A 23,371-nucleotide genomic window follows, 5' to 3' on the forward strand; every position below is an offset into this window, starting at 1 on the left:
GATACCTCCCAGTTCCAGCCATCCAGGTGCAGGGCAAGATGACCTTGACTTTCTGAGAAAGGAATGTTGTTATGACTATATATCACCCATGCTCCATGCAATCCCCCCTCCCAGTTTCCCACAGTAGTAAATGTGGCAGGCCTGAAGGCCCAACGAAAAAGATGGCTTCCAGGCCTGACAGAAAGACTTGAGTCAACCTCAGACTCAATTTCATTGAGGGCCGCATCAGGGTTGTGTTTGACCTTTGGGGGGAGGGGGCAGGTGGACATGGGCGTGGCCAGCTCGACATCACCATCTGCAGCCCTCCCAAGCTCCGTTTTCGCTGGCAGAGGCACCACGAGCTGGTCCTTCGCTGTTTCCAGGGCGGCCTCGTGAGCCAGATCTAAGCTTTTGAGTTTGACACCCGTTCCTCATGCCTTTGGCTTGGAAAAGGGTTCTCTATTGCCCCGGCCGGCGTTTTTATTTTTTTATTTATTTTATACCCAATTTATATACCGCTCTTCTCCCTGAGGACTCAGGGCGGTGTACAGCTGGATAAAAACATCAATTACAAACATGAAAATAGTATTAAAAGAATATATATAAATTTTGAGAAGCTCTCCCCATAACCTCACATTTAAAGAATCTTCTAAAGAACTTTCCTTTCTCGTTTCAGAGTCGGGGTCCTCAAAGGTGCCAAAGGAACCCCAGTCCCCCCTTTGCAAAACAAGAGAGCCCCAAAGCCAGTCGAACATTTTGAAGACTTAAGGAAAGAAGTGTTCAACATGCTTTGCTATCTCGGCCCGCATCTCTCCCACGATCCCATTCTCTTCGCAAAAGTCTTGCGCCTTGGGAAAGCTTTCATGAAAGAGGTAGGTGTCAAGCACAGCTGAGCAAGCACAGTCGAGACGGTCCAATCTCTTTAGGCAAAACTTCATTGAGTACATCATTTTGGCACTGGTTTAAGGCCAAACCGGCTCTAGCTAACTCCCGCGCAATGCCGTTTAATAAAGTACAGAATTCTCCCTCCCCCTATTAGTGCCGGTCACATCGTCCAATGGAATGTCATTGTATTGTTATGAGAAAGTGTTTCTGAGGTTTTTTCAGCCACCTGCTGAAGTGTCCTTGGCTCCCACGGTTTGCCTTCTTGATGTCTGGAGCCTACATTCCATTATTTCCCCCTTCCCTCCCCCCTAGTTCGTTAACAAGCTTGAGAAGCGAAAATAGTTGCAAGAGCAGAAGTGCACTTCAAACATGAAAGTAGGTCAGCTTCCAGGTATGACTGATGTATCCTTAAATGTACCTTCAGTGTCTTAGCAGCAGCATCCTTGAGTTACAACCTGCCCATTATGGTCATAAGTCATGACAGCCTTAAATCCATTGCTTCTTGTCCTACCCTGAGGTGCTTTGGAGAATAGCTTGACTCCTTTGTGGCAGCCCCTGAGATATTGGAACACTGCTATCACATCTCCCCTGGCCCTTCTTTTCATTAAACTAGACATACCCAGTTCCTGCAACCGTTCTTCATAAGTTTTAGCCTCCAGTCCCCTAATCATCTTTGTTGCTCTTCTCTGCACTCTTTCTAGAGTCTCCACATCTTTTTTACATCGTGGCGACCAAAACTGGATGCAGGATTCCAAGTATGGCCTTACCAAGGCCTTATAAAGTGGTATTAACACTTCACATGATCTTGATTCTATCCCTTTTCCCATTAAGGTATCCATAAGACATCTTACCGCTCTCACTCTTCCTTTCTCCTATTTTACATGTTTAAAATAGTAATTATTATTATTATGTATCACAAATATCATTGACTGGCTCTGATGGTTGATACGGGTTGCTGCCAGGTATCAACCAAGTACCTTCTTAAAATGTATGATGTTCCGAGTAGCGCAGCTTTTTGTAGTTCCGCTGGTGTCATTGCAGGACGCTGCAATTTCCTGATGTATTTTATAAAATTCTTGGATATGGTACCAAGTGCCCCGATGACAATGGGTATCACTGTTACATGTTTCATCCATAATCGCTTAGTTTCGATGGCCAGGTCACGATATTTCGTGATTTTTTCCAGTTCTTTTTCTTCGACTCTGGCATCTCCTGGTACCGTGATATTATTAGTAGTAGTATTAGTATTAGTATTAGTATTAGTATTAGTATTATTAGTATTCGTATTATCCATAAGCTGTTTCAAAAGTGAGCAGTTGAAGAGAAAACTGAGTTAACGTAAGTCTTTACTGTCTTAAATGGCCACTTTGAACAGTGAATATTAAAACTGTATAAGCGAGTTGATGTTTTTAATGCCCGATTCTGTCCTGTTTCTTTGGGAATTCTACTGCTAATAGTTACCCGTACAAGTAACGGGTAAGAAATAATACCATGCTATTGTCAGTCTAGTGTGAGAGGAAAATTATAATCATCTTTATACAGCAAAAGTGCTCCATATAATTTCACTGTTAAACAGTTGACAGGCAGTTAGAGTGAATGCTGTGCAAAGTACAGTGAAATTTATCTCTAAACATCTGTTAATTAGATCAGCTTTTGTAAACCCAAGTCAGGATTTGGCAGGTTGCTGAGAGCCATCTCCAGATGTCTTGCAAAATAAAAACGCAGCGTAGGGTTGAGAGCTGATTTTGTTTTTTAGTTCGCTGGTACCAAATGTCTTCACTGTCTGCTTATTTCTTGGAGATGAGGGGCTTCTTGTCACATTTTCCTGATTTGCAGATATGCCCGACTTCTCTTTGGGATAATGTGAATAAGCAGCCTTGACATTTGCATTCTCTTTTTCTGGGACAGCTATGAGGAAGAAAAGAATTGCTTATTCAAAATCCTTTTATTCCCAATTTTCTCCTAAAAAGAACTCAAAACGAGCTGACCAAAATAATTTAAAACAAGCTTAAATCACGGCACGCCTCTAGAATTAACATTAATTTTAAAAATTAACGTTTGCTGGCCTAAAGTAAACTGTTTTTTTCCCTCCATTTGCTGGGTTTAATACAGATTAATAGAGTTGGAACGGACCTTGTAGGTCATCTAGTCCAACCCCCTGCCCAAGCAGTAGACCCTACACCATCTCTGACAGATGGCAGTCCAATCTCTTCTTGAAAGCCTCCAGTGATGAAGCTCCCACAACTTCCGAAGGCAACTTCTGTTCCATGGGTTGATGGCTCTCACTGACAGAAAATTTCTCCTCATTTCCAGGTTGAATTTCTCCTTGAGATTTCCTACTTTGTGCTGCTTTGCTCATGGCTTGGTTCCATTGCATTGCATTGGCTTTGTTCACAAAACGTCAAAGCAATGGACCATTTCAACCACTCTGGAGGTCCTAAGCTTAAGACACTCTATTCAAGTTTGGAAGCTAGGTTGAAAGACTTAGTTGGCCAACACCACTGTGTGTTTTCTTGTAGCCATTTTGGAAAGGGGAAGCAGGTTATGTATAGGTGCAAAACTACGCCTGGTAGCGCCAAGCTACGTACAAGTCAGTGTTTTAAATGCGAGTTAGACCATTTCATAGAATAATAGAGTTGGAAGGGACCTTGGAAGATCTTCTAGTCCAATCCTCTGCTCAAGCAGGAGACCCTGTAGTGTTCCGAACAAGTCACTGTTCAGTCTCTTCTTAAAAACCTCCATTAATGGAGCAACCACAATTTCTGAAGGCAAGCCATTCCACGTTCTTACTGTCAGGAAACTTCTCCTTAGTTCTAGGTTGGTTCTCTCCTTGATTAGCTTACATCCATTGCTTCTTGTCCTGCCTTCAGGGGCTTTGGAGAATAGGTTGAGCCCCTCTTCTTTGTGGCAGCCCCTCAAATACTGGAACACTGCCATCATGTCACCCTAGTTCTTCTTTTCATTAAACTAGACATACCAAATCCTGCAACCGTTCTTCATATGTTTTAGCCTCCAGCCCCCTCATCATCTTTGTTGCTCTTCTCTGCACTATTTCCAAAGTCCAACACCTTTTCTATAATGTGGTGACCAAAACTACCTCTGTAATCTTGTGGACTCAAATTACAGTTGCTCCTTAATTGTCTCTGTAGAGATTCTCAGTCATCCAGGCCATGGTTGTTCCGAAGGTGATTTTTCAGGAGGCAAATGGACTTCCTTGTTTTTTTCTTTGAAGATGTTTCACTTCTCATCCAAGAAGCTTCTAACTCTCTTCCATTCCCCACCATCCTGTCAAAGCTGAAGAAGCTTCTTGGATGAGAAGCGAAACACCTTCAAAACAAAAAAAAATAAAGTCCAGTTGCCTCCTGAAAAAAGCACCTTCAGGACAACCCTAATGGGTTTAACCATAGTGGGAAAGAGATATCATACGAACGTCACCAAGCATTGAAGGGTTTAAAATGAGGGTTTGGGGTTTTCTAACTGTTGACATATCAACAGAGTAATTTGTGAGAGTTATTGTAGCCAACTGAGGTTGGAGATCCATAGTTCAAGTTCTCCTTCTCCTTCTGCATGCCACATTATGGAGGAGCTACCCTACCCCACCCCCATTCTTTCCCTTTCAGAGATTCAGAAAATTTAGTTCCGCCATGATTGTTCTGACTCGGATGTTTTCCTCTGAAACTTGGAAGAGGAAATATTTTCATTAACATGCTTGGGATTGTCTCTTTGGTCTGAAGCCATAACATCTTAAAGTTAACCTACCTTCTTTTTCCTGTAGTACCAATTGGACGGAAACAAACAAGAGGACAGAGAGAAAATGGTAGGTTCTTTTTTTAAAAAAAAAAAACCTTCCTTGACAGACCTTGTAATATTTGATGCACGATAGAACTAACCATCAGGTTATCCAGGGATTACTCAGGAATCACCTGAGTAGGGCAAATGGTTCCTGTAGTCTGCAATTTTTCTTCTGGAAATCTATTCCTACTCCCACCCCATTCAAAGGGGGTTCATCCCAAATTGTGTAGCTAAAAGTCTGTGGAGATTCTCATTCATCCAGGTCATGGTTGTCCCAAAGGTGCTTTTTCGGGAGACAACTGGACTCTCTTATTTTTTCTTTGATGATGTTTCGCTTCTCGTCCAAGAAGCTTCTTCAGCTCTGACCAGATGGTAGAGAATTGAAGTATTTATATTTTACTTTTAGCTGTGCACTTTGGGATGAACACCCCCAAATGGTGTGGGGATATGAACGGATTTCCAGAAAAATTACAGACTACAGGAACCATTTGCCCTACTCAGGTGACCCTGAGGACACAGATAAACCCTCAAGGGCTTCAACGACCCTCTAAAAAAAGATGCAAATGACCAGCTGTCTGCAAGGAATATAAATCCTTCCATTCCCCACTATCCTGTCAGATCTGAAGAAGCTTCTTGGATGAAACGTCTTCAAAAGAAAAAGAAAAAAAAAGAAAGTCCAGTTGCCTCTGGAAAAAAAAGCACCTTTTTGGGCCTGACAAAGTTGTAAAAAAAAATCAAATTGAGCAAATTAAAAAGAGGACCCCACTTTACTAAATTTTTGGTTTTCCCCTTCTCTTCCCGGTTCCCCAGGAGATATTATTCAGCTGCTTGCTTAGTATCACTGACCAGGTTCTGCTTCCTTCTCTTTCCCTGATGGACTGTAACGCATGCATGTCTGAGGAACTCTGGGGGATGTTTAAAACATTTCCATACCAGCACCGGTGAGTAATTACCTAGAATGTTTTATAATACAATATCGCAGTGCTTTTGGAACAACAAAAAAAAAAAAAAATACATAAATGGTTTCTTTTCTTCCTGCGTCCTTTACTAGGTATCGTCTCTACGGCCAGTGGAAGAACGAAACATACAATAGCCATCCACTGCTAGTGAAAGTTAAAGCTCAGATAATTGACCGAGCCAAATATATAATGAAGTAAGTTAGATATTAAGTATGTGCAAAACCAGACGTCTTCGAAATGGAATGTTCTGGAGAAGTCTAACATGGAATGTTCTGGAAAAGTCCAGAACATTCTAGTAGTCCCTCCAAATCATGCTGGGTACAGTTGGTCATGAGTACAGTTGGTCACTCATTTTGCAAAAGTTAATTTCTTAGCCTCAAGGCAGTTGTTGATGTTCTCATAAAGTTAATTTTGAATATATACTTTTGCATCCTATTTGACTCGGGAGATTATTCATAAAATGTATAGGATTGCTGACTAAATTATAGGACTACATTATATGACAAGAGTGCCACGCTTATATTTCCTGAGGTAAAACATTGAGCAAAACTTCCTGTAGTCAGTGTGAAACTCAGGAATTGTTGTTTAAATCATGCCAGCTTGAGTAATAAAATAAGAGATGAATTAAAACCTGGTTAATTTTTTTCTGGATTAGAAAAAAATCCATACTTGGCGTCTCACAAGTATGATTTCTTCTTTTGATTTTACACCCTTAAGTTCAAGATAATGAATACATTATATATGAAATGTGACCATATATGCAGTTTTCCCCAGGATTTGGAGACGGCAATCTTAGATTTTATTCATAGGAGAGTAAATTAAATTTCTTTGTAATTAGCAAAGAAAGCTGCAAAAGAAAGGAACTAAAGTACAGTATTTTCTTACAGGCGTTTAACGAAGGAGAACGTAAAGCCTTCTGGAAGACAAATTGGGAAACTGAGTCACAGCAACCCAACCATTTTATTTGACTATGTAGGTGGCAAGATAAGTTGAGATATGTATCTGTTGTCGCAGCAAATGTGCCGAAGCTGCGTAGTTTAAAACGTACCGAGTGCAAAACTGCACATGTTTTATCAATTTTTTTTTACAATAGATGGTCTTATTAATGCACTTGTAACTCAATTGTAAACATGTAAATGAAAGGAAAGGATTGAGTGAAAAGAGATTGCGGCCCTCAGGTTACGGTGGCAATTGGGACAGGAATTTCTGCCACTAAGTGGTTTGGTCATAAAGCACAAAATCAAATAACCGTCTTGCGTAGCGTGACCTCAAGACTGTACAGTTCATTAAGCAGGAAAAGGCAGGGGTCCCAGGCGAGCAGGTTGGCAGGTGAGAACTATGATGGCTACAAGTGGCATGTGTGTGTCTGTGTGTGTGTGTTTGTGTACGTGCCACAGGGTGGTGCCATAGAGCGTAAATGAGCAAAAAAGCGGCCAGAGTAACTTCCGCCTTCCTGCTGGCTTCCCCATTGACTTTGCTTATGGGAAGCCGGCAGGCATCAGAAGTCGTGATCACATGACCATGTCTCACTGTGATGTAATCGCAAGCCAGGCACCCAGTGGCTGGATCACAATCGTATGATCGCAGGGACAGGGCAGTGGCCGAAACTCGGAGAACCAGTCCTAAATCTCCCTCGTTCAGTTCCTTTATAACTTTGAATGGTTGCTGAATGAGTGGTTGTAACCCGAGGACTACTTGCAAGTCACAAAAATAATTTCTCTAAGGTTGTGAAACACTTAACGAATGTGCAGATATATCTCTAAACGTTTCACTTTTACTTATTCTTTTCAGATTTTGTCCCAGATCCAGAAATACGATAACCTAATAACTCCAGTTGTTGATTCATTGAAATACCTCACTTCACTAAACTACGATGTTTTGGCTTGTATCCTTTGCCAGTTTCCTGGAACTGTGATCTGTCTTGTTTTACATTTCTGCTGCCTCCGTTGTTCCTCACGAGGGATTCCAGGGTGATCCATTGCTCACCATTTAGGGCTAATAGTTCTTGCCATATTGAATTCAAACTCAGAAAATGTGATCGTTGTACACAAATGACTTAAAGCTCCTAAGTTTCTTTTGGTCGGTTATTTTGAAGCATTTCAAACTTTTTTTTCCTTGCACCTTTTTGAAGGTGATAAGAATTCCTCCTCTTTTTGCCACGTGGCGCAAATGTTAAATTTTCGCTACAGGGGATCAAAGGTTGCAGTCAGTAGAATTGTTTGGTAGAATTCAGCCTCAATTTTACGATCAAATAACCCACCCCATCATAGAACTGCAGCTGTTGTGGCCTATCAGTGGCCAGATCAAATAATCCACCCCATCATAGAACTGCAGCTGTTGTGGCCTATCAGTGGCCAGCGGAGCTGGCAGCAAACTTGAACAGGAGGTTGGAGAGGAACAGGGGCCAGTCCTGGAGTCTGGGGAAGACTCTGATGAGTGCTCTGCATCGGAGGCAGAGATGGGGCCAGGGTCGTCCGACAGTTATCAGCTACCTTCGGAGTCGGAGATAAGTGGAGCTGGAGCCTGTTCCCAATGTGTGCTTGCGCACAGCTGCCAGGAGAAGGGAACAGTTAAGGAACAAGGGCCGACTCGGGAGTAAAGGCACAGGTGGACGGTGAATGGCCCCTCCCATAGGGAATAAAGAGGAGCAAAAGAGGAGGGGAGTTAGCAGGAGACAATTAGTTCACTCCTTGCCAAGTATTTTCTTATATCAGCCTGGCAGCTCTCCAAGCCTGATAAGGTCTGTGGTTGTAAATTCACCCTGGAAAGACTGTTTGCCGGGACTGGATGTGAATGAGAGGAGTCTGCTTGATGCTTTTGTGAAGCCAGGTCAGAACAGCAGCTTTTCCCAAAGATATTTGAGAACGCAGCCGCGTGAGCTGTCATGGGTGCACCTAGGTACACCCACATTACACCAATTCTCCGTGAGCTGCACTGGCTCCCTATTGGTCTCCGGTCACAATTCAAGGTGTTGGTTATTACCTTTAAAGCCCTACATGGCTCAGGGCCAGGTTATCTTCGAGACCGCCTTCTACCGCATAGCTCCCAGCGACCGGTAAGATCCCACAGAGTTGGTCTCCTCTGCCAGCTGGCAGGCCCACGGGGGAGGGCCTTCTCTGTGGCTGCCCCAGCTCTCTGGAACCGGTTACCTCCTGAGATCCGGACCATCCCCACCCTATTGGCCTTCCGAAAAGCGGTGAAGACCTGGCTTTTCTGGCAGGCCTGGGGCCGTTGATCTCGCTGTTGCGATCTGGCCATGAATGGTGTGAATGGGTTTTAATTGCTTTTAATGTTTTAATTTTTAATGTTTTTATATATGGTTTTTAAATGCATTGTAAGCCACCTTGAGTCTTCGGAGAAAGGCGGCATACAAGTTGAACAAATAAATAAATAAATAAAATATTCCTTAAAAGTGGTTTTTTTTTTTACTACTTCATTTTAAGAATTAGCAGTATTGCATAGCGATGGGAGGGCTTGCAAAATATTTCCTTTCTTAGTGGTGTTTGTAACAGGACAGAGGCAGATGTTTTGATGCCTTAAGGACTGAATTTGAGGTCCTTGGGGCTCTCTATGCTCGATTGTTTTCTTGCAGATGTTTCATTATCCAACTACGTAATATCCATGCCACGACTGAAGAAGAACTGATGAAGTTACTTAGTTGGGTAATGAAACAACCCAAAGCTACAAATATTCTCTTCTACCAGACTGCCTCGGCTGTCATCACCCTGTAATATCTTTTAAAGCTAACATTAACAATTGGATGGAATTCTTGCTTAACGTCATCCAAAGATTGCATAATTGAAGCATTGGCAAATCCCGAGAAGGAGAGGATGAAGCACGACGACACTACAATTTCCAGTTGGCTTCAGAGTAAGTATTTGTCTTTTGTACATTTTACCCAGCTAAAATGACTGGAGGCAACTGGTCTTTACTGGATTTATTTCTACAGCAGTCTTCTGGAAGAGCATACAGAGGTTTACAAAACAATGAAAAATGCCACTTTAAATAAAAGCTACCATTAGATGCTTTCGACACACACATCCAATCTATTAAGTCATCTGTTGAAATATTTGGGAATCATATAACATGGGTACCAAAAGTATTGATTTCTGGCTTGCTAAACTCAGGACTAGGTTGTTAGATCTATTTCTTTTGTATTTCAAGTTTTTTTATTTTATAGTGTGTGTGTGTGATGATGATGATGATGATGATGATGATGATGATGATTATTATTATTATTATTATTATTATTATTATTATTATTATTATTATTCCCCTCTTGTTTCTATCTCAATTTTATTTTTTTCCCCTTCCAGTATCACTATAATATTCAAAGACGTGGGTTTTTTTTTCACTTCCTTTAGTTAACTCTTCACATCAATTTATATCAAAAATTCATCCTTCAATCTTTCATTATTCATTGCCTCAATATACACTCCTAGTACCAATCACAATCATTAATACATAATTCTATAATACAGAGTATAATTCTGTTAATACGCATATGTATATTAAAATATATTCTTTCGTTATCTAATCACCCATTTTTAGTTCTAATATTTCACTGCTAATCATGTTTTTATGTATTTTTAATATTTCAAATTCTAGTTTCACTTATTGTTTCATTCTTATTCATACTTCTCCTATTTCCTTTATTCCATTCTTCATACCTATTATTATTGAAATGTTATTCTAGTGTCCATTACACTACTTGTAAAATAATTAGCCAACCTATGTAATTCTAATTTTAATACATATCTATTAAAATATATTTATGAAGACCCTGGTCTATTTCTTTTCACCTGTTTACCTCAGGCTTAGCGAGTTTTTGTGGTGCTGTTTTTCGAAAATACCCAATAGAACTTGCCGGACTCCTCCAGTATGTGGCAAATCAACTCAAGGCAGGAAAAAGGTGAGTGGAATCGAGAATAACTTTATTGTCACTTTCAACGTACACGGATCGGCATCCATTAAAATGAAATTTCGTTGCATACAGCTTTCAAAGGGTCTCCACTTATGTAGCTTCCTTGGTTTTCACAGCCATACTGTTAAAACATAGCACTACATATGCTTTAATATTTCAAAGCATGGATGGCTGGTTGAGCAGATGGGGCTCTTTTGACTGCCTTCCAGCACCTGGATTAGGAGATTTAAGCAGTGCAGGTCAAATTGCATTTTTAAAAAATGAGTCAACCTTGAGCTGGTCAGGATCGAACTCCTGGCAGTGGGTAGAGTTAGCCAGCAATCCTGCATTCTAATCAGTGTGCCACTATGGCTATGGATGGATGGATGGATACATAGAAGATAGATAGACAGACAGACACAAAAAAATTCAAAAAGTATTATGGGAGGGTATGATTGGGGTAATATACACTGTACTGTAAAATCAGTTTGGTCTCCATGCAATCCATTTCTTAGTTATGCTTCACTTTTCCTCCCTCATTCTTCTTTTATTTTGTCCTTCCCCTGTAGTTTTGACCTCCTCATTTTGAAAGAAGTGGTACAAAAAATGGCCGGAATTGAAATCACCGAAGAAATGACCATGGAACAGCTAGAAGCCATGACTGGCGGGGAGCAGCTGAAGGCAGAGGTTTGTGTTGCATGTTGAAGGAAAATATGGGTGATTTTCAAGCATGCCAGGAAGCAACAAACTTAGCTGAAACTTATAAATTTGTTCTTTGTGTTTTAAGTTGTAGTCATTGGCGAGGAAGATGGGTTTCTAATAGCTTTTATGTATACTGAGAGCTTATGCACCGAAGACAAATTCCTTGTGTGTCCAATCACACTTGGCCAATAAAGAATTCCATTCTAGTCTATTCTATTCTATTCTCATTCTCATTCTCTTCTTTCATTCCAATATTTATTCTGTTCTATTCTCAAAGGGAGACGGTGACTCAGTGACTAAGACACTGAGCTTGTCGATCGAAAGGTCGGCAGTTCAACGGTTCGAATTCCTAGCGCTGCGTAACGGGGTGAGCTCCCGTTACTTGTCCCAGCTTCAGCTAACCTAGCAGTTCGAAAGCACGTAAAAAATGCAAGTAGAAAAATAGGGACCACCTTTGGTGGGAAGGAAACAGCCTTCCGTGCGCATTTGGCATTTAGTCATGCTGGCCACATGACCACGGAGACATCTTTGGACAACGCTGGCTCTTCGGCTTTGAAATGGAGATGAGCACCGCCCCCTAGAGTCTGGGAACGACTAGTACATATGTGCAAGGGGAACCTTTACCTTTACCTATTCTATTCTCATTCTATTTTATTCTACATACTCTACTCCCGTTATATTCTATTCTATTCTATTCTATTCTTCTTTTGTAATAAGTTTTTTTTTTGTATGTTAAAAAAACATACCATTCCATTCCATTCCATACCATTCTATTCCATTCCATTTCTTAACCTTTTTAAAATTGTTATTCCTTTGCTCAGGGAGGATATTTCGGTCAGATCAGGAACACGAAGAAATCTTCTCAGAGATTAAAAGATGCACTTCTGGACCACGATCTCGCCCTCCCGCTGTGTCTTCTCATGGCTCAGCAGCGCAACGGCGTCATCTTTCAAGAAGGAGGGGAGAAACATTTGAAGCTGGTGGGGAAGCTGTACGATCAGGCAAGCTGAAGAGAATTGCATGTTTTTTTTAATTACCTTAAAATGTTTAACACACCACCAGGCAGACGAGTGCCAGAAGGCTGAATTTGCATGATGCATAAAGGCTAATTGAGGAGGAATTGGGTGGGTTGGCTGAATTATCTGCGCTCTGCAGGTAATCCTCAATTCGCGACCACAATGGAGGCCAAACTTTCCGTTGTTAAGGAAGGTACTTGAGTTTTGCCCCATTTTATGACCTTGCTTGCCACGGTTAAGCAAATCACTGCGGTCGTTATATAAGTAATGTCGTTCTTACGTGAACCCGGCTTCCCCATTGACTTTCTTAGAAGGTCGCAAAAAGGGATCATGTGACCCCCAGGACACTTCAACCGACATAAGTACATGCCAGTTTCTAAGCATCTAGATTTTGATCACATGACCATGGGGATGCCGCAGGGTTGCCTTATACCTGTCAGAGTTCCAAGTAATACACCCATTGCAAACTGACCTCCGAGGCAGGTAGATGCCTCAAAGAACAGTTTTATTGGATATATCATATTGGCACAGGCTGGTGAAAACCGACACTGAATGTTCCCGCGGCTTTCACCTAATTAAAAAAGAAAGTTTTCCCCTTTCCCAAACGATCAGTCCAATCAAGGTGCCATCCGGTTGCCTGGTAACTTCACTCCTCCTCTCTCCTCTCTCCTCCTCTCTACACCTGTGGGTATGTCCTTGGTTCCCAGGAGAAAGTATTTTGTTTTGGCTACAAAACCCCAGCTATCTCTATTTCCCCCCCCCCCTCCCTAACCCTCAGCTCCAATGTGGCAGCACTGAAGCCTCCAAATGTCCTCGGTCAGGCCAGCTTCAAGGTTGACAATGCCTTTTGGGTTTTTTCTCTTTTAGTGCCACGACACTTTGGTACAATTTGGTGGATTTCTGGCGTCTAATTTAAGCACAGAGGACTATATTAAGCGAGTGCCTTCTATCGACGTCCTCTGTAATGAATTTCACACTCCTCACGACGCTGCTTTCTTCCTTTCAAGACCTATGTACGCGCACCACATTTCGGTGAGTACACATCTCCCATACACAGAACCTTTTTCTTGATGCTCCTCAAAGGGTTGAAACCCATCCAAAAAAATATGGTATATATTGCTAGCGTTTTCTTCTTTCTTTTTTCCTTACCAGTCAAAGTACGATGAGTTGAAGAAAGCGGAAAAGGGGAATAAGCAGCAGCAGAAAGTCCACAAATACATCACGTCTTGTGAGCTGGTGATGGCGCCTGTTCACGACGCAGTGATCTCCTTGCACCTCCCGAAGGTCTGGGATGATATCAGTCCCCAGTTCTATGCCACCTTCTGGTCCCTGACCATGTACGACCTTGCGGTGCCCCGGGGTAGCTACGAACGGGAAGTCAACAAACTCAAAGTCCAGATGAAAGCCATCGACGACAATCAAGACATGGTGTGTATTGAACTTCCAGTCGGAACATTTTGGGGAGTCTTTTTTTTTTTTAAAGCTCTTTGCAAAATACCGTGTTTCCCCGAATATATGACCTACCCCGAAAGTAAGCCCTACATATGTGGGGTTTTTTTTTACACATATGCCCAATATAAGCCCTTTCCCGAAAATAAGCCCTAATTAAGACCCCCACCCACTCCAGGGTGCATGGGTAAAAATTAAGCTAGGGTGGGGATGGGGTGTTTGGAGCTCCCCTATTATTTACTTTCGGACAGTTGCAGCCAAGACCTTGCACACCCCGACAATCCAGAGCTCTGTTATCGGCTGTAGAGGCCTTCAGAAAAGCCTTGCCGGCCACAGAAGCAGTTCCTAAAGGCCTCTGACAATGAAAAGGAGGCCAGGGGCGACACGTGCAAGTGAGATGAGTCAGTGGAAGACATCCCACTGAAAATAAGACCTGGTGCCTTTTTTGGTGGCAAAAAAATATAAGGCAGGGTCTTGTTTTCGGGGAAACACGGTACTTAGATTGTGAAAATACAGGTAATCGTCGGTTTAACCACCACAATTGGGCATTCTCAACCAAGAAGCTTCTTCCGTTCTGAAGAACTGAAAACATTTCGCTTCTCAACCAAGAAGCTTCTTCCATTCTGAAAAACTGAAAATGTTTCGCTTCTCAACCAAGAAGCTTCTTCGGTTCTGCAGAACTGAAATGTTTCGCTTCTCAACCAAGAAGCTTCTTTGGTTCTGAAGGTCTGAAATCGGTGGTGGGTTGCCCCCGGTTTGGACCGGTTCTATAGAACCGGTAGTAAAACTGGCATGAGGCTCCACCCACTGACCCTGATGTCACCAGAAGCAATCTGCGCATGCACAGAAGCAAGGCGCACACGTAATCCCATTGCGAACCGGTAGTAAAGGTGATGTCAGCACTTCAAGCTGCATTTACTCTAGTGCTGACATAAGAAGGAGAAGCGGAGGCATCTGGAAAGGGACGTTTGACTTTTCACCTACTTATTTTCCCTGGAGATAATATCCCCTAGGAGATGGGATGGGAGGGGGGAAATTCCTTTGAGCTGGAGCAGTAGATTAGGGGTAGAGTGACTTGGAAGATGGCCAATGAGTGCAGAGGAGTGGGGAAAGGAAAGGGAGGGTTTTGGGTCAGGAAGTCAGTGTTGGCTGTGATGGAGTCGGAGGTAGAATGTCGTGCTTAATAAATGGGAGTTTTTCATCAAAGACTTTGTTTGAAATGCAATTTATTTGAGACGACCTCGAAACCTGACAGGTAAATAGAACGCACCCCTGACTGAAATGTTTCGCTTCTCAACCAAGAAGCTTCGGTTCTGAAGAAGAACTGAAAACGTTTCGCTTCTCAACCAAGAAGCTTCTTCCGTTCCAAAGAAGAACAGAAGAAGCTTCTTGGATGACAAGCGAAACGTTTTTCAAGGAAGAAGAAAAAACCCCAAGAAAGTCTAGTTGCCTTTCTGGAAAAGCACCTTTGAGATGTGCAGATTCACTTGGCAAGCCAGGACCGTGTTGTGAATGCCCTTTGTGTTGTTTCCCAAGCCTCCCAATAAAAAGAAGAAAGAGAAAGAACGCTGTACAGCCCTTCAGGATAAACTTCTGGAAGAGGAAAAGAAGCAGTTGGATCACGTGGAAAGGGTGTTGCAAAGGCTGAAGCTTGAAAAGGACAACTGGCTTCTTGCGAGTAAGTTGCGCGGGGTGCTCCTCAGTCCTGCCCTCAGTGGTTTTTTTCTTTTTTTTTCCTCAACCTTGGGTGCTTTAAAACATCTGGACTTCAACACCCAGAATTCCCTAGCCAGCACTGGCTCTGGAATTGTTCTGACCTAGGCTCCCTTAAAAAGCAGGAAGCAGAGTCTTGGTCCCGGCAAAACCTCTTTTATTTACACGACTGAGAATTCCTTTCATTCACAGTCAGCCAGTCCTGTCCAAACAGTTTTTCAAAGGAACATTTATCAACACAGACCTTATCTCGCTTGGAAGGCTGCCACATAACTACCGTATTTTTTGGACTATAAGACACACCTTAGTTTTTGGGAAGGAAAATAAGAAAAAAGCTGATTGGGGGTGGATCGGCCTCCCGGAATATCCCCCAATCAGCTCTTTCCAGAGGTGAACTTTAGCAACAGGTTTGTTGGTTCTGAGCTCTGTGCCTTGCTTTTTTTTTTCAGCCTCTGAAACCTCCGTTTCAAAGGCTTTTTTTTTGCAGCCTCTCAAACTGAGATTTCAGAAGCTTTTTCCAGCCTCAGTTTCAGAGGCTGAGTGGGGCTACATTTGCACTATAAAACAAACCCAGATTTTCACCCTCTTTTTGCAGGTAAAAAGGTGTGTCTTATTACGGTAGTTTCCAAACGCAGTATAAGGCAAAACTTGGCACAGAGTCTCTCAGAGTCACAGAACGAATGAATTGTTTCCTGCAAAAGCCCACTCCCCGTTCGCTCCTCTTTTGTTTCCTGTGGGAGGGGCCAATCACCTCCAAGGTGTGGCTTTACTCCGAAGTCAACCCTGCTTTCTTAGTTGTTCTTGTCTTCTGGCAGCTCTGCGCATGCACACACTGGGATCAGGCTCCAGCTGTTCCTCTGCCTCACTGCTGTCTAGCTCCCTCTCTGCCTCCGACACAGAGCCCTCATCCGAGGTTTCCCCAGCCCCCAGGACTGGCCCATATTCCTCCCCAACCTCCTCACTGTCCCACTCTCCTGCAGCTCTGCTGGCCGCCGGTGGGCCACAACAGGAATCCTGGCAGTTGAAATCCAGATATCTTAAAATGCCCCCAGCCGAGAAACACTGTCCTAGACACAAGGGCGTAACAATAACCATTTCCTCTCTCCTTTTTTTTTTTAAGAGTCGACGAAAAACGAGACCATAACCAAGTTTCTGCAACTGTGTATATTTCCTCGCTGTATCTTTTCTGCCATCGATGCTGTTTACTGTGCTCGCTTTGTAGAACTGGTGCATCAACAGAAAACACCCAATTTTTCCACACTGCTTTGTTATGACCGAGTAAGTCACTCTTAAGTTTGGTCTCCTGTTCCCTCAGAATCATTGAAAGGCCCTTTCTGCCAGGGAAAATAGACACTTATGTGAATGTCCATATCTATCTATCTATCTATCTATCTATCTATCTATCTATCTATCTATCTATCTTATCTATCTATCTATCTATCTATCATCTATGTATCTACCCACCCACCTACCTACAGTACTTACCTACATACCTATCCACCCACCCACCTACCTACCTATCTTACCTCCATCCATCCATCTATCTATCTTTCTATCTATCATCTATGTATCTACCCACCCACCTACCTACAGTACTTACCTACATACCTATCCACCCACCTACCTACCTATGGTACTTACTACCTACCTATCTATCTTACCTCCATCCATCCACCCTCCCATCCATCTATCTATCTATCTATCTATCTAACTATCTGTCATCTAATTTTAAAGGTGCCTATCTCCCTCATACAGGGACCCTGGATGGTGTACAAATAAATTTTACTGGAAGATTTTTTTTTATTCATTTTTATTTACTGTAGACAGCAACAGATTAACAGCAAAATTAGCAGATTAGTAATGAAAGAAGTAGTGGATGACAAATTTACACAGTGGCTTAACGCCTGCTTGCCAGATTTTTGCCCTCACCTGGTTTCCTCCTCCTCCTCTTATACTTTCATTTTACCAAAATAGAAACCTACAAAATCCCAGACTGATAATCCCAGGGGCAGTTTCCTCTTTAATGTGTGATTTAAAGGAATAATAATAATAAAAAAAAAAACAATCCCAAAACCATTGAAACGTTAGGAATATTGAAACCCCTTTCTTTTAACTTAACAGGTGTTTTTTTTTTTAATGCCTGAATTTCTTCTAGGTCTTCTCCGATATCATCTACACAGTAGCCAGCTGCACTGAAAACGAAGCCAGTCGATACGGTAGATTTTTGTGCTGCATGCTAGATACCGTAACCCAGTGGCACAGCGACAAAAGCGTATATGAAAAGGTACGTTTAAAATACGTGGACACCTGACATGTTTTAAGGAAGGGAGGAACCCCGCTGGGATTGGTGTGGCAGGATTCGGTGCGTTCCAGCGACGTTCTGACTATCCAAAATATCCAAAGTTTTGACTGAAGAATGTACTCAGTTGACTAACGAAACGTCTCCATTTTAATAAACGTTGGTCCAGTTGCTCTGATTTAACCTTTCGGCCTGGATGATTGAGTCTTCACTTATATATATTTAGAAAGGAATCGGGAGTCAGTGGAGATAATTTAATATTGGCGAAAGACCATCCAAAGAGCCACGGTGGCGCAATGGTTAGAGTGCAGTACTGCAGACTACTTCTGCTGCCTGCTGGCTACCTGCAATTTGGCAGTTCGAATCTCACCAGACTCAAGGTTGACTCAGCCTTCCATCTTTCCTTCCAAGGTGGTTAAAATGAGGAGCCAAATTGTTGGGGGCAATATGCTGACTCTGTAAAGCACTATGAAGCAGTATATTATTTTAAGTGCTATTGCTTGCAAAGGAGGGAAGGGGAAGGAAGGAAGGAAGGAAGGAAGGAAGGAAGGAAGGAAGGAAGGAAGGAAGGAAGGAAGGAAGGACGTCGTAGTGGCACAGTTATTACAATGCAGTATTGCAGGCAGATTCTGCCCACTGCCAGCAGTTCAATCCTCACTGACTCAAGGTTGACTCAGCCTTCCATCCTTCCGAGGTGGGTAAAATGAGGACCCAGATTGTTGGGGACAATATGCTGACTCTGTAAACTGCTTAGAGAGGGCTGTAAAGCACTATGAAGCAGTATATTATTTTAAGTGCTATTGCTTGCAAAGGAGGGAAGGGGAAGGAAGGAAGGAAGGAAGGAAGGAAGGAAGGAAGGAAGGAAGGAAGGAAGGAAAAGGAAGGAAGGAAGGAAGGAAGGAAGGACGTCATAGTGGCACAGTTATTACAATGCAGTATTGCAGGCTGACTGCCCACTGCCAGCAGTTCAATCCTCACCGACTCAAGGTTGACTGAGCCTTCCATCCTTCCGAGGTGGGTAAAATGAGAACCCAAATTATTGGGGGCAGTAGGCTGACTCTGTAAACCGCTTAGAGAGGGCTGTAAAGCACTGTGAAGCGGTATATAAGTTTAAGTGCTATTGCTATCCTAAGTTTTTCCGTTCTTTCCATGCAGGAATGTGGTAATTATCCGGGCTTCATCACTGTACTGCGATCCAGTGGTTACGATGCTGTGAACAAAGCCGACCAGTTAGACTACGAAAATTTCCGACACGTGGTACACAAATGGCATTATAAATTAACCAAGGTAATTCAGGAATGGCGTTGAACTGAGCCTGAACCATGGTGAGGAATGTCTTGTGTCCGATGTTATTTTTCTGGTTTTTTTTTTTTCCCTTTCCAGGCGTCCGTACACTGTCTGGAAACCGGGGAATATACACATATCAGAAATATCCTGATTGTGCTGACCAAAATTTTGCCGTGGTATCCAAAGGTGGTGAATCTGGGCCAGGCCTTGGAAAGAAGAGTCCGTAAGATTTACGAAGAAGAGAAAGAAAAGAGACCAGACCTATATGCGTTAGCCATGGGGTAACAAAACCATTCCCTTTCCACAAAACGAAATTTAAATTTTCTATCAAAAAGACACTCCCATACGCTGCGGGAGCTCAATTTTTAGATCGACTTTTGATCTGAGTTTTGAGTTTTGACCGATGCTGAAAAATTGTATTATCACTCATGCAGGGGACAGTGGTGGTGGGGTGGGGTTTTTCTTTCTTTCTTTTTTTAATTGTAAAATTGGTTTATATGTACATAAGAAAATATCTTGGATTTTAACCAACCCAAGAATCTTTTTCTCGGGGCCCAAACCTTTCAGAGTTTACATCGTGTATCCTCTGGTTAAATAAAATTGACAAAGAGCAGAGAGAAATGAAAAAAAAGTATCACACCGTTAAAAAGTTCAACGCCTTTGAATTGGCAGCCTTTCTTGATTAAGTGATCACCCAGGGAGCTTATCTAGATCAGTAATAGAACAGAATTGAAGTTTTCCAAAGAACGGCACGAGAGGAAAAAGGGCCTTGGAGGGTAGAGGAAAAAAAACAAAAACAAATAAAAGAGCTATTCCGATAAAATTCTTGCCAGAGTCAGAAACAGCCCAAGGGGAGAGAGGAAAGGCTGAAATTGATGGTCCTTTTGGAATAGGAGTTCGTTTTGCTTCCCTTCTTTCCTTCAGATCACCTGGTAGACTGACTAATGCCAGGTGAAGAAAAGAAACTCGCGTACAGAACCGAAATTCCATTTTTGATTTCTCTGTGTTGGCCTGGTCCACACAGACTACAGGTATTTTGTGCCCCAAATTTTGGCCGGTCAAGCAAAGACATTTGTTAAAGTGAGTTTTGCCCTATTTTACGACCTTTCTTTCTTGCCACCGCTGTTAAGTGAATCGCTGCAATGGATAAATTAGTGAAATGGTTGTTAAGTGAGTCTGGCTTCCCGATTTGACCCTACATTGTTTCTTGTCCTGCCCTCTGGTACCTTGGAAAAATAAGTTGATCCCTTCTTCTTTGTGGCAACCCCTCAGATATTGGAGTATTGCTATCATGTCACCCCTAATTCTTCTTTTCTCTTGACTAGCCATACCCAAATCCTGCAACCGGTCTTCATATGTTTTAGTCTCCAGCCCTTCAATCATCTTAGTTGATCTCCCTTCTCCTCCTCCTTCGCCCCATTCCTTTCTAGCACTGATGCTTGTCCGACGGTTGCAAAAGGGGACATTATTTATTAAATTTATATGCTGCCATCTTGTCCCTCTTGCCTTTCACCTTGTATTTTTAGACAGGCTATCTCTCTTTTATAATCTGGGATTACAGGGGTGGGATTCAAAAAAAAATTTTTTTTTAATTTTTTATTGGGTTTTAACAATTAAACAATTCTTATTCAACTCTTGTGCATGACTGTGACCATTTACATATCATCTCACTAATGTTCTTCTATACTCTATATAATTTTACAAAATCTACTGTCTGTTATTTCCCTTTTTTTCTATCTTCAATCCAATTATACCATTTCTTCCATATTACGTAAAAGTCCGAATCCATCAGTCCTTTCAGTTCCAATGTCATTTTATCTATCTCGGCGCAATCTAACATCTTTCTAAGTATTAAATTTTCGAAGGGTATGTTTGAACTTCTCCAACATTACGCAAATGCCAATCTTGCCGCCTTTGTCATATGTAGAATAATATATGTTGTTGTTTTTTCATTTTTTTTTTTCATTATTCCTAGAAGAAACAATTCTGGTGTATATTCTATCTGGAAGCCTGTTACTTCCTGTATCCATCTATGTATTTTTATCCAATTTTTTTTTTGTTTTTGTTTCGGAGCATAACCACCATGTGTGAAAGAAGGTACCTTGCTTCTGTCCACATTTCCAACAGTTGGGGTTTAAATTTGGATATATTTTTGCCAGTCTAGAGGGTGCCAAGTACCAACGGTAAAACATTTTATATTGATTTCCTTTATATTTTGCCGATCTGGTTAATTTATAATTTTTGTTCCAAATTATTTCCCAATCCTCTAATATACTCTGGGATTTAAAATTTTTAGCAACCGGTTCTCTGCCTGGTTGCTGGGTGGGCGGCGCCAGCCAGTCCTTGCAACTACCAGTTCGGAGAAACCAGATGTAAAATTAGCATCCGATTTGCCTGAAGCAGTCTGATCCGGCTGAATCCCATCCCTGCCTGGGAAACAATTTAAGGCTAGCCATATGTTTCTGTTCAAATGTCAGCAGTTTATATTAGTCTTCTGAAAGCTAGCAAAAGGATATTTCGGGCAACCAGAGATACGTAACAATCCAAGTCTCTTAAGGGTTAATGTCACCCCAGAGTCTTAAGAGAACCACACACACTCTGTACGAAATCCAGAGTTGGTAGAAAGGCAACACCGGAACAACTACAGTGGGTTCACTTAACAACGGTGGCAAGGAAGGTTGTAAAATGGAGCGAAATTCACTTAACCAATAACTCCCTTAGCCGCAGAAACGTTTGGGCTCAAACGTGGCCGTACGCCGACGGACTACCTGTAACAAAGGCGACTGTGAAAACCCGGAATTTTTTCTTTCGTTTTTAAGGTTTTACTCCCGTGTTTCTCTTTAAACGCCAGCAGTTTAGAGCGTAGGCAAAATAAAAATAAAATTAGAATAATTTTGGACAGCTTTGACAATGAAGGTCTCATAAGGACTAAGCAGTTGCGGGAGGCTTAAGAGAGGATTCTGCAAAACCTAGACACACAAACACACACGCTTGTGCCAAAGCAAGCATTAGTGAAAAAGACTATGCCGGTAGTGAAAATCTCTATTTTTTTTCTTTCCTGAGCAGCAGCGTTTTCGAGTGTCTCTCTCTCTCTTTCTCTCTCTCCTTTCTTTTTCTCCTCCTCCTCTCTCTCTCCTCTCTCTCCTCTCTCTCTCTCTCTCTTTCTCTCTCTTTTCTGCCTATGTGTTTTGCCCCTATTTAACCCTGTGTGCGGCTTTCAGCTATTCTGGCCAACTGAAAAGTAGAAAAATGGTTCCTGAAAACGATTTCCATCAGAAGGACCTCCCGACCCGGAACGCAGTGCCCACCATGGTTCAAAACGGGCCAGGGGGAGCAGGGCTGCCTCCGCTCACGATAAACGCAGCGAAATTGGAAGAAAGCACCGCTGAGGAGACAGGTGGGTCTTTCGCTACCATCATTGCCGAAACCTCGTTTTTTTATGGACTAACTGCGGGATGTGGGCGGGTGGGTGCCGGTCCAGGAGATCCCCTTAAATCCCTGAGATGCAAATATACATCAATTGCATCCTTTGCCTGTGGTTACCTCATTTGCATAAACATGTACTCAAAAATGTGTAAACGTAAAACGATCTGGATGTATTGTTTATTCAATGCCTGTGGTCGCCTATCTCATTTAAGCGACTGGATGGGAAACTCATCAAAGAGAGAAGCAACCTAGAACTAAAGGGGGAAAAAATCCTGACAGTGAGAACAATTAACCAGTGGAACGACTTGCCTCCAGAAGTTGTGGGTGCTCCAACACTGTGTTCTGTCCCCGTCTCACACACGCACCCCCACAGACAGGCAACAGTTAAAGAACTCAGCCGACAACAGTTTATCCAGTATCAGAATTGGCAGCAACCCAGTGGCTGGCTGCCAGGTATTCTTTACTCACAAGGGGGGAGTTTCTCCCTTCGTCCGGGAACAAAGCCAATACACAATAATCATCAAAGTCCAGTAAATACAAAGAAGGTTGTCCGATATCTGTTTTTTGCTTGTCACAGAGCTGAACCGGCCACCACACCCTCTTTTATACCCTGTGGGGTGTGGTCCAATGACTCAGCCTAATCCCTGGCATGCCTCTTCTTCTGTTGCGCGCGCTTATCTCTGACGCTGCCGAGGATCCAGCCAAGACTCATCTCCCTCATTACTGTCCACCTGTGGCTGCGTGGACATGCTTGGCCCCGGGCCTATCTCTTGACCTTCGGCAGACACCGAAGGCATTGCCAGAGAGGAGGGTCCTGGAGAGCGAGGCCTTGCCAACTCCTCTCCTTCACTCTCGGAGTCCTCTCCTGCCGATGACACAGGCTCAGGTAACGGAGCCACAACACACTGGAGGTTTTTAAGAAGAGGTTGGACAACCATTTGCCTGAAATTGTACAGGTGTC

The 23,371-nt window shown here is 42.6% G+C and overlaps 1 protein-coding gene across 2 annotated transcripts in view; it reads left to right on the forward strand.

The window, feature by feature from the left end:
- Positions 1-23,371, forward strand: part of THOC2 (THO complex subunit 2) — a 56,647-nt gene that overhangs the window by 17,507 nt on the left and 15,769 nt on the right. For both annotated transcript variants that reach the window (XR_011600875.1, XM_070952051.1), the window contains 18 exons: positions 656-851; positions 4,640-4,681; positions 5,467-5,597; positions 5,708-5,809; positions 6,503-6,587; positions 7,407-7,500; positions 9,405-9,485; positions 10,431-10,527; positions 11,088-11,205; positions 12,042-12,221; positions 13,104-13,268; positions 13,389-13,664; positions 15,222-15,363; positions 16,519-16,676; positions 17,554-17,682; positions 18,853-18,984; positions 19,081-19,265; positions 22,206-22,381. Coding sequence is in view for 1 of the 2 variants with exons in the window: in XM_070952051.1 (XP_070808152.1) it covers positions 656-851; positions 4,640-4,681; positions 5,467-5,597; positions 5,708-5,809; positions 6,503-6,587; positions 7,407-7,500; positions 9,405-9,485; positions 10,431-10,527; positions 11,088-11,205; positions 12,042-12,221; positions 13,104-13,268; positions 13,389-13,664; positions 15,222-15,363; positions 16,519-16,676; positions 17,554-17,682; positions 18,853-18,984; positions 19,081-19,265; positions 22,206-22,381 (2,489 nt within the window). In the remaining variant the exon portion in view is untranslated. The remainder of the gene's footprint in view (positions 1-655; positions 852-4,639; positions 4,682-5,466; positions 5,598-5,707; positions 5,810-6,502; positions 6,588-7,406; positions 7,501-9,404; positions 9,486-10,430; positions 10,528-11,087; positions 11,206-12,041; positions 12,222-13,103; positions 13,269-13,388; positions 13,665-15,221; positions 15,364-16,518; positions 16,677-17,553; positions 17,683-18,852; positions 18,985-19,080; positions 19,266-22,205; positions 22,382-23,371) is intronic.

The sequence above is a fragment of the Pituophis catenifer genome, unplaced genomic scaffold, assembly GCF_029215685.1.
Source record: "Pituophis catenifer annectens isolate HBS135680 unplaced genomic scaffold, rPitCat1.0.hap2 SCAF_11, whole genome shotgun sequence".
NCBI lineage: Eukaryota > Metazoa > Chordata > Lepidosauria > Squamata > Colubridae > Pituophis > Pituophis catenifer.